The sequence below is a fragment of the Polistes canadensis genome, unplaced genomic scaffold (assembly GCF_001313835.1).
Source record: "Polistes canadensis isolate GaletaPanama2010 unplaced genomic scaffold, ASM131383v1 scaffold_56, whole genome shotgun sequence".
Classification (NCBI taxonomy): domain Eukaryota; kingdom Metazoa; phylum Arthropoda; class Insecta; order Hymenoptera; family Vespidae; genus Polistes; species Polistes canadensis.
The window spans coordinates 1,299-13,358 of NW_014569603.1; the positions used below are offsets into that span (position 1 = coordinate 1,299).

Here is a 12,060-nt window from a genome sequence, read left to right on the forward strand (position 1 = left end):
AATGTTTTAACTAATTTATAATTTATAATGTTTAACTTTTATGTATTTACAGATATCAGGGAGTAGTCAAAAATTGTTGAAATTTAAGTTGCGATTTATAAAAGAGATTGCATTCAATTCATTCATTGCATCTTTACAGTTCTAGAATAAAACTTTTCTTTTGCAGGTTTATTTGTTAAATCATAGCTGCAATGGATAGATAGTAGGCTTTTTCTTTCTAAAGAATCGTCAATAAGATATCACTTTATACATCCTTGATAATGTTGCTCTTACGAACTCGTAATATATTCTTTAAAATTTTACATATCTATTATCCAACTTTAAAATATTAACTATCTATTATTTTACTTTTGAATATTAATTAATTTTGATCTTATGTTTTATTAGATAAAAATTTTCTCAATAAAAATTCTCACAATATCATGAAGAAAATTTTGATATATAACATATATATATTGTATATATCAGAAATTTTCTTATTTTCATCGTAAAAAAACTATTACTTTTATTTATTTATTTATTGTTTGATACTTAAGCGGATTTAATAAAAAATAGAGTAGGTATAAAAATGACGTAATCCTAGGATGTAGAGAATTTCATATTCCTTGCTAGGATCCTTAAATAGCATAATATTCAGAGAGACAGAAAGAGAGAGTGACAGAGACATTGGGTAAGGTAGTATCGTTGAATACAAGTATTCGTGAGTGGTAAATATTGGTGAAGGAGTTACGAGGTTTCTCGTGAAATGTCAGGAAGATGAAGAAAGAGAAAGGAAGGTAAAGAAAAGTAGAGAGAGAGAAATAGAGAGAGAGAGAGTAGGAGTAAAGTCTCGTTAACTCGAAAGCTTGAGATGTATAACCTTGGCTTGCAAGTGCTAGATTTTCGCTGCTTTCTTCTCGAAAGTATCTGCTTATTTAAAGAGAGAAAGAGAGAGAGAGAGAAAGAAAGAGAAATTCCAAAACTCCTTTTCTTCTTTTATGATAACTCTTCTGTGAGAGAAGGTACGAGGTGTTCTAAGTATGCAAACAGATGTTGAAACTTTTGGAAAAAGACTTTGCAATTAAACGACAAGTCTACACTATTCTCTTCCGTTTCGTTTAATTCGAGGGTAATATTTCCTTCTTATTATTAACTTCGACACAATGAAAATCTCTTATTTAATTAGAGAGGATATAAAGATAGCCAAAATGAATAGAACTGAAACGAGAAATCTACATTCATCATTTCATTTCACACAGTAACGAATTTTTAATTGCAATATTCTCTTAAATTCAAATAAAATTAAAAAACATATTTTAATGATTTCAAATCTTTTTACAAAATAATATATACAAAAATAGAAATTTGAAAACTTCAAATATAGAGAAATTGATTAAATGGTAGGGTTATCTTGAGAAAAGTTTAAACGTACCTTCGAAAGAGTGGTAGGGTGAGGGTAAAGATTGACGAGACAGCTTTGCCTTCTTAGTCTGTAATCCCAACGTGTCTCCAAGTGCGGTATTTCCATAGTGTCGCAGATGCTCTGCACGTGAGAAGCGGTGTGCGCACTTTGAGGTCCAAAAATTGCAGCTACGCCACTCCGCAACAAATGGCACACTGCAATAAGAAATCGATGATGGTAATATCTACTCTCGTATTTATCATTACGTCATTTCTATATTAAATTATCTACAGTTAAGATAGTAAGTATTTTAACAATATTCATTTCATACAATTTTTATCTTTTTATTTTCCTTCTTTTTACGTACTTGAAACATAAATTTTATTTAGTTATCTAAAGATAAATTTTTAACGTTTATTTTTAATAGTACTTCCGAAAGTAGCCAATTCTATCAAACTTTATGTTTACGTAAGTAATAAAAAAGTAACAAATAACAGAAAAACCCTTAACATATAAAACTTGGAATGTTTATTCTCCGTATTTCCCATTGACCGATTAAACTTTGACCAAAGTGATTTGAACCATGAAGAATAAAGAATTTCGTATTATCCTATATAAAACTTTACTCTTTCTCTCTCTCTCTCTCTCTCTCTCTCTCTCTCTCTCTCTATCACGTGCAATTAATCACGGTAACTCGCTGAAATAAGATCTTTTCTAAGCTCAATGGTCCGAGTTACGTCGTTTCAATACTGTCGAAAAGATCGTCAAAGTGGAAACGGTCAGCGAGATGCGTGATAAACGACGAAACGTAATTTCTTTTACGTCTAAGAAATCGAAGAGAAAAAGTGATAAAAATAGAGAAAGAAAGGGAAAGAAAGAGAGAGAAAGGATATCCTTTTCTTCTTGAGAAGCAAATAAATTCCGATCAATCACTTCCATTCGCTCAGGATTTAATTTGGCGAATAAATGTTTTCGTTACCATAGTACCGGCTGCTCGACCTCGTTTATGGTACATAAGTTTCACATTGATCGCTATAGCACTCTTTCTTTTTTTATTTCTTTCCTTATTCCTCTTTCTCTCTCTTTTTCTTTGATTTTTTTTCTCTATATCTTTCTGTTTTTTCTCCGTGCCGAAGAATAAATCATCATGCTCGAGGATTTTCCGACAGCAAACGCAATGAACTCTGCAGTTCATCTTTCTCTAACCACACTCATCCTTCGAATCTCGAACCAACTTCCCCATTCCTTCTCTCTTTTTCTCTCTCTCTCTTTCTCTCTCTCTCTCTCTCTCACTCTCTATCGTTTTCTCACTTTTTTTCTGTTATTCCACAAATTGCAGGAAGAAAAAGAGATTGGCAAGGAATAAAAAAAAAAGAAAAAAAAAGGTCATTTTCCTTACGATAAAACTTCGCGTCACCGAGTGCCATTGCTTTCAATTGCGTCCATTGTTCGGAATCACCGATTGCGCTTACTGGACAGACATCCACGAATCCCGAGATAAATCACGATCGGATTCTTTTGTCATCGTTAGAAGCACGTTGTCTGTCTATGATTCAAAAATAGAACATAGAAAAAGAAAAAAAACCAATAAAAAAGAAATATGTATATATATATATATAGAAATTGAAATAACGATGATCGATTGCACCAAAAATTGAACCATCGACGTGAACGAACAAAAAAAAAAAGGGAAAATATGAATGGAAAGAATTTTTGCTGAAAAGTGATCGAAAAAAGATTGATTTTTCAATTACACTATGTGCATTCATTCATTGTGAAAAGATAGGTATATACACAATTGTGAGATTAATTTCGTAAATTATTTAAACCATATCTGAGATAATTTTATAATTTTAGAATGTTTATAATTGAACGAAAAAATTGATTTACGATTCTTTCGGATATCAAATGGTATTTTAAAAACTTTTGACAGATTAAAAACATCATTAAAAAATAAAAAATAATATTGAAAATATATAATAAAAAAAAAAGAAAGAGCCAAGTGAAAAAATTAGAAAACAATTTTTCTTTACATTATTTGCAGATTTTCTAAGTGATTTATATAAAACGGAAAACGTTGAATAATCTAGGAAACATTATCGACGTTTAATAGTGTAAACAACATATATAATATATACATATATATATATTTATAATATATTTAAATATGATAATAAGATAGGATAAGTTGAATTGAAATCTCTATAATTTTTCGACAAAGTCAGCTTACGCGGCAAGCTCAAAGTAATACCGACCTACCCTCGGGCCGTTTTGCGGTTGAAATATGAAACGCGCAAACTGCTATATTGAAATTTCAGATGCAATTTCCTTCGGCAGCCTGCGGCATCCACGGCCAATGCCGTACCACCATCACCGACAATGTTGTACCTAAGCAGCCAGCGAACCAACCAACTAGCACTTTCACCTTCGCCCCTTCTCCTCCTCCTCCTCCTTCACCCAACCCTCCCACCCTCTCTCTCTCTTTAAATATCAACAATATTTCTCCATTTTTTTTTTTCCTGCATTTTATTACCCGATAAGGGAGATCACATCCCGTCGTAATACTTTTACAACGATTTATACGAATAAACAGGGATAACAAATTGTTTATTCGTTCGTTGACAAAATATTTACTTATTTTTTGTTATTATTATTTTTTGGGATAGACATTATTTTAGCGATTTAAATCATTCTTACGCGAAAGTTTGGATAAAATTGTAAATAATATTTCTCATGAGAAATGTCAAGTACACTCTCCCATATCTTTTAATTTTTTTCTGCTTGTTTTTTTGTTTGCATATCTTTCTTTTCTTTTTTATTTGCATCGATTGAATAAAATCTTAAGGGATAAAAATTGTATTGCAGATAAACACCGGGTGGTGGTGGTGCATCAGATAACCTGGCGTATTAGGAGAGTGGGTAAGGGCTTGTAACACGGTGGCAGGTGGATGCATATTCGAAATATGCTACAGTAGTCCGCGATGGCATGCAGTTGGTTGGTATCATCCTGGCTTTGCAAGGAGATAGGTTTATCGCTCGGTAATGTATCAAAGCCAGTTGGCGACCGATGCTCCACTTTGGACATTGCTTGCTTGCTTGCTCTCCTGAAGCAACCCTTATGGTCCCTTCTCTCTCTCTCTCACACACATTTATTCACTCATTCTCTTTCTCTTTCTATTCAATACTCTAGTCTACTGAATGTAATTTCCTTTGTCATTAACGACGATCATTTTCCTATTAATTAACGCTTAATCTTACTCACTCTCTGATTATTCCCTATTATCCACAACGATGTTTTAGTTCATTCTTAAGTAATCAGTAACACATTCTTTCTCTCTCTCTCTCTTTTTCTTACTCTTTTTCTTTATCATTGATGACGAAAATTTGTTAATTAATTTATGCTTAATCTTATACCTTTTTGATTTATTACTTATGTCATACAAATGTAGTCGAGTTCATTCTGAATTTCTGAGTAACACATTCTCTCTTTGTCTTTTCCTCCTCCAATCAAAATTGTTCACGCAAATATTCGAGTTCATTCTGAATTTCTAAATAATACATTCCCCCTTCCTCTCTTTTTCTCCTTCTTTAATATTCTGTCAAACCAAATCATCCACGCAAATATTCGAGAAAATTCTTAATATCTGAATAACGCATACAAGATGTTTATTAATATTTTAAACTCTTTGTTTTATACTTTTATTAAATATTGTTCATTACATAATTTTAATAAGGATGTTCAAAACGCAATTTAGTTTCCTGAAAAAAGTAACAAATTATAATATTTATTTATCGTATCGTAAACTTATACTCTCTTACAAATTAAAAATCATAACCGCTGAAATTTTCAGATATTACTTGCTTTCATAAAGCAACAACGTTTAACTTTCTACCTCAAGGATTTTTACTCCTTTTATTCCTACTAAAAAAAAAAGAAAGCAGAAGAGAGTTTCGAATGATTAAAAATCTATTTTCTATCGACGTTGAATATTCGTCAGGAAAGTTATTTTTAATATTGTTAAAGAATGGTGACACACATGTGGTTCTACGTGAAAAATTGGCGGATCGATTAAGGAATAGGAATACGTATGGGATAAACTATGTTCGACCACGAAAAAGATTCATTCTCGGTTATGCAAGCTCGCACAAGCATAAAACTCGTTATTCTTAGGTCGAAATGTTCTTTGTCTATTCGAACTTCATTCCCTTTTTCAGTGTATGTATGTACGAACGTAGGAATACGTACGTTTGTGTATAGGTGTATGTGCGAGTGTACGTGGACCGAATATGGTCCGTATATTTCGTCTTGTCCTCTTGAAACACGAAAGTCTCTCTTTCTTGGCACACTCCTTCCTTATTCAGGATTAGAGAGTATGTCTCTGTGGCTACAGATATGTGTATGTGTATATATGTACGTGTATGAACCTACGTGTGTATATACTTATATGTATGTAAGTATGTACGTGTAAGTACATTCTCGGCCACCTAAGCTGACTCCTTTATCCTTAGATTTTTATCTCTTCCTTGCCATGGTTCCACTCTAACCTTCTCTTTCCTTCTCCCTTTTTCTCCTTATCCAATCCTCCTACTTCCTCCATACTCCTTTTCCACTAGCCTGTCAGTGCATATCCGTCCTTAATTCTTATTTCTCGCAAGACTCTGAATACAGTGCGCTCGTTCCATGTAAATTTATAAACAAATCTACTTTTCCTCTCTCTCGCGCGATGAAACTTTACGTTACATCCTTCTCATCCCTTTCTTTTTATTTTACTTCAAATCCTACTTTTTGTTTATCTTTTTCTCTTTTATTTTTTTCCTCTTTTTCTTGACTTTTTCCGATATTTTATGTAATATTTTTATGTTTTTTTTTTTTTTAAATTTTTTCAAAGTTTATCATTCTTAGTTGTTTTTTTAACAAGAATTATTCTTAAACAAATTATTATTTAAAATTATTGGAATATAAGTACGTGCATTACGACCAAATCAATTTTTAATGAATATTTGTGAATTTGGTCTTGTCATATTAAATATTTTTGAGAGGATAGATAAGAAGAGGTGATTTTTATCTTTCAAATGGTGTTTTTTTCAAGTCTCTATGTTGTTTCGTTCCGGAGATATAAGTTTTTAAAAATTTCATTGAAAAAATGCAATGAACTGATGACGTGTACGAGTCGTAGTAAATAGTAGTACGTACCGTTTACGTCGAACAGCTGATCATAGTAACGTAAATTCCAAGAATCTATGTAGGTCAGTGGGTCAATATCCATTCAAAAATAATTACTAGATAAATATTATAGTAAAATTTAAATGCATATTTTTTAAATTAGAATATCTCCGGAATTAATAATCGTAGAGACATGATTCAAAGCTTGTTGTAAATGACAAAGCTTCCTCTATATTATTAATAACAATCCATAAATAAATTGTTATAAACAATTTGTTATAAACAATTTTTATAATCAATCTTTTTTAAATTTGACACTAATCATTTCTCATACGTTTACTTACCTATGTATAGTTAACAAATTGTTATAAACAATTGTTATAAACAATAAATATAATAAAAAAATTTTTTGTATGTAAGTAAAAGTAATATGCGTATGTATTCATAAATATAATATGTATAATTAAAAATTTGTTTTTTACAATTGTTATAAACATTTGTAAAAGCGATTAATAAACAAACAATTTTTCCTATATAAAAGTAAGTTAAATATGCGAATAGACACTCGTATTTACAGATAATATTTTCTAACAAACAATTTGTTATTAGTAATAATTATAAACAATTTCTATAAAAAGCCACTGTTTCAATTTTATCTATATAAAGCTCTATACATTAGTATAGAGCTCTATACATTAGTATACAATATAAGAATAAATATAAAATTATTTATTATGATCTAAAAACAACTTGTTAATTTAATCGCAATACTTGCTCATATTTTAAGATAATTTTTTTTTTCTACTTCCGATCGAATTTTCATTTATTGTAGTTTTACGAGGAAAAAAGCCGTACAATTTGCGATATTTTAAACGGAAGTCTTTAACGTTCGTGACGTATAACGATGGCAGGAACGATAAAGCTATAAAATAAAAAGAGTGTCTAGAGAATTCGGCGTTTATCGGTTATCGATACGGTGTATTAATGGGAGGGGTGGAGTGGTGGGGGTTGGGAGTGTTGGAGGAAGAGGGCTAGGGGACGGTGATGGTGGTAGTAGTAGGGGTGGTGGGGTAGTACGTTTTATGGGAGTGAATTTTCGGTCGTGTGGTCTCTTTCGTATCACGGGAGAACGATCTTGAATTGAATTCTCACGCACGAGTCGAAAAACGACGATGCATCTAGCGCACCAACCAACCAACCAACCAGTCGACTTTTAGCAGCGTTGCAACCACGACAACGACAACGACAACAACTACAACGACAACGACGACGACGAGAAACACGCGAAATAACGGAGAATCCTTTCAGGCTCGATTACCGTTTTTCGATCGTTCGTTCGTTCGTTCGTTCGAATCGTTTGCTTTCGAACTAGATCTCGTTGATAAGAGTCTCCTCTCGTGTCTTCGGGGCAAAAGTATTTACAATCTCATCCCGTCGATTTCGTTCCAATCTCACGGTATTTGCACCACCTCTTTCTTTTTTTTACTTCTTTCTTTTTGTTTTAATTTTTTTCTTCTCTCTTCTACGCTCCCTCTTTTTTTCTTTCTCTCTCTCTCTCTCTCTCTCTCCCTCTCTCTCTCTTTCTCTCTTTCATATTCAATTTAATTTTTTTCTACTCTTTCTACACTCTTTTTACTTATTTCCATGCTTCGACGAACAACAACGGCTACGATCGTCTTTTTACTTTTCTCGTTTGTAAATAAATGTTTCTAAATGTTATATCTTCGTACATTTAATTATTTTCCCAAGATTTTATTGTATTTTTATACGTATATATAGTGATATTGTTTATTTTAATGAATCGTACATTTATTCGTTTGTTAGTGATCGATATATGGAATACGAATAAAAATATATATTGTATGTCAAATTATTTTCGTAAAGGAGAGAGAAAAAGAGATATTACTTATATATGAAAATTGTTATAAATGAATGAATCTTAACACATTGACAGCCGGTCCCGCGAAAACGCGGGTTTTCGAGTCTTGCGCTTGAGCGCCGGCCCCGCGAAAACGCAGATTTCCGAGTCTTGCGCTTGAGTCTTGGCCGCGGGATAAAGCGGGTTTTTGCTCGATGTGTGGATTTTTTTTTGCTGGATGAGTATCTTACACATCGATTTGTATTTACTTGCTATGGTTACGCCGATGTTTTAAATATTTTTTTGGGGATTTTCAATGATCAGCGTTGGGGCGTTAAGTGGCCGCTACGGTGCCGGCGCTCAGGCATTGAATGTCTCGTACGTCGGCGGCTATCAATGTGTTAATAATGATAATTAACAAAAGAGAGAGAGACAGAGAAAATAAAGATAGGATGAATAATCGTATTTATTCGATAAAGAAATGTGAAAAACGTTCGATTAAAAAGTATTAGGATATAGAAAATAATCAGGTTTGGAAAAAAAATCGATGCAACTCCTCCATCATGATTATTCTCAAGTTGGCAGCATCACAGTTAAAAGTTCTTAATCTTAATTTAATCCAGGTAGCTTTAAACTCGTCTTTCCAACAGATTATATAGTTTTAAGCTGGGCTTCTGGTATCTTTTACGTAACTCGCTTCGGTTAACTTTGATCGATCGTTCTATGATTTCTTTTTTTTTTCTTCCTTCATATCTTTTTTATTTTTAATTCTTTTGTCTTTGTGCATCAACACCTATTCAACCCTCTCTTTTTTTTTACCTTTCGAATAGATATTCCAAATAAAAAAAAATAATTTCTGTTTAAAATAAAAATATACAATAGAACTTTTTGGACAAACGCAATATAGATCTGGTTGTGTCGTTAAGTATTAACAATTTTCACCAGTCGATTTATTTACCGAGCTTTCATCAGATAAAACACGGTAGTAGGTCGCTATCGCGTCCCTTTCACCTGTGCCACCGGTGCTTCATCGCCGTCATATTTCATGGATACATTTTGCCAGCGAGCATCCTAGTCGAAACTCATTAAACGATAACAGGTAAATGCTCTCTGACGATAATAAATAACGTGAACACACGAAAAGTACTTTTCAAAGTTTCCCACACATAAATATATATAGACACACACATTCATACATCTATTGGCATTCATCGATGCATACATGTATATGTACAATCACTATATTTGCTTTAATAAATGTCAAATTTTCGAGAAAATTCAACACTTCGTTTATTACTGATCGATACGATCGTTAAACGTTTTTGAATTCGACGTTTCGATCTATTTCAAAGTTTACACACGTGCATTCTATTGTAAACGTTAATGAGAGAGATAGAGATAGAACTGTTAGGTTGGATCGTTGCTCAGTAAATACAGGATTATGTTAATTCCTTCGGAAGGATTGAAAGCACCACTGAATACCATTACTTGTGATATCCTTACCAAGAATAGATTCTAAGACCGAGAGTAAATTAGAATAAATTAGTAATGGAAAACAATTAACTAAGGAATATATTACATACGTGTAAACACATTTTCAAATACTTTAAGTAATTTTAATCCACTTTGAAATTAGAGACAAATTATTTAACACGCTAGATGTGCCACTAAATGATTCGTACAATGGAACAATTGTTGTGTTAATCTTTTCTATTATTTCTACTAATTAGTTTTTTTTAGAGTGAATTAACTGTTCTTTAACGATCTTTCATTTTTTACTTACTTGCATGAATGCAATGGATGTTAAATTTTAAAGCCGATCGTGCTTTTCGCGAGAGAAACGTAGGATACGATGGTATTGTTAAATGAAATTTATTTTAAGTGTTGTCATTCTCTTCCATATGTATATAACGTACACCAAGGAAAGTTTCTCAACGTGATTTCAGGTGGGAAATCTTCTCGTGATCGGTTTCCGATAAGCGGCAACGAATAATGCATCGCTCGGCAAACGAAGCATTACAAGTATTATTATTCCTCTAACACGGATCGTGACCTATCGCGTTCGTCTATAACACTGATCGAGATAGGACAAGGGCACGTGTCATTATGCTACATATCCATTCACGTCCAAGGTAAACCTTGAAATCTTATTATCAATTTTATTTTAAAGCTACACGTTTGAAATCATTTAATTCTATAACGTAAGACAAATTTTACAAAATCGATACTATAATAATTAAGATTCAAATGACATAAATTTAATTTTAAAAATATACGAATATTATCACATAATACAAAGGAACGAAATTTTATTTAATTATTACGATATTTATAAAAAAAAATAATTACTATGCTTATTTAAATATTGAAAAAAAATGGGAAAATTTTACCTTTGCTATACATCAAAGACTTGAATTATTTGCATTACTTTTTTAAAATATATAATTTCTCTATCTGATAATCTAGTGAATTAATTAAAAAGTAATATTATAGAATTTAATTAAATCTTTAACAGAAAAATTATCAGCCACATATAAGATAAAGAAAAATATTTTATAAACCTTACATTTTCTTCGATTAACTTTGAATCTGTTTATTCCGAGTTCTTGAATAAGCGGATATCAGGCAATACTTGGCCGTTAACGTCGAAGTTCCTTTCAAAAGAAGCTTTATCGTTCAAAGAAAAAGAAAAAGAGAAAGACGAAGTGGAAGCACTTTTCCACGATATTTTCATGAAATCCTTATTCCAGGCAGCTTTCTTACGTTTCTTACAACAGCAAGCACACAAGTAGTAACACCGTTGTAAACATCGTATTCAATGTTACATTCGCATAAGCCGAATAAAAATCTAAACCGTTTGGAAAACGTTTTCCTTCGTCAATTTACGAGAAGTCTTTTAAAAGCTCGCGAGGAAATGTCATTATCGAAATGGCCCATTCCAGATAGGGAAAACATGCTATTAAAGGAAACGTTATATACTATCGTTTAGAACGTTCCAACCGTTCGAAATTTGATCGAATCATTTTTCAATGTAATTCCGGATAGATGATTCTCGATATTTCGTCTATAATCTTCAATCTCGACACAGACATTATCAATCATTTCAAAAGCATTACCGATCGATTGAAAATCATCAAACTATCGGACAATTTTCCCTCCTTTTATAATAAATTTTTGATTCAAATTCTATGATATTACATATATCGTTTTACATTAAAATTATTTTATATCTTTTAAAGATCGAACATATTAATTTAACATAATACTGGTTGAACATTTATATATGATCAGATATGTTTCTTTTAATATGTTCCCTGCCACGTGTAACGTGTTAGATACTACACATGACACTTTAATTGAATACAGACTTGGTAGAGAAAGTGTTGATGAATGAATTTTATCGTTTATTTATTGTTTAATTTTTAAACCGATTGCTGTTTCAATTTCGTTCATTTAACTTATATTATTCGTTTTTTGAAATATTTTCTATATCAATATATATGAGTTTCAAAGGGAAAATTGAAGACAGTTAATAAATTTTGATGAACAAATTTATTTGATCTTGTTGAACGTTTCATCCCTTACTGGGGACTTCCTCAGCAACTACAAAATTTTTTTTTTTTTTATATTATTTTATAATTATGACTTGTTAAAAAG

General features: G+C 31.7%; 1 protein-coding gene across 1 annotated transcript in view; it reads right to left on the minus strand.

Moving 5' to 3' along the window:
* Nucleotides 1-1,372: 1,372 nt before the first annotated feature.
* The window catches only part of LOC106785759 (glutamate receptor ionotropic, kainate 1-like), a 138,603-nt gene continuing 127,915 nt past the window's right edge, over nt 1,373-12,060 (minus strand). The window contains exon 5 of the mRNA XM_014746475.1: nt 1,373-1,596. Coding sequence (XP_014601961.1) covers nt 1,373-1,596 — 224 coding nt within the window. The remainder of the gene's footprint in view (nt 1,597-12,060) is intronic.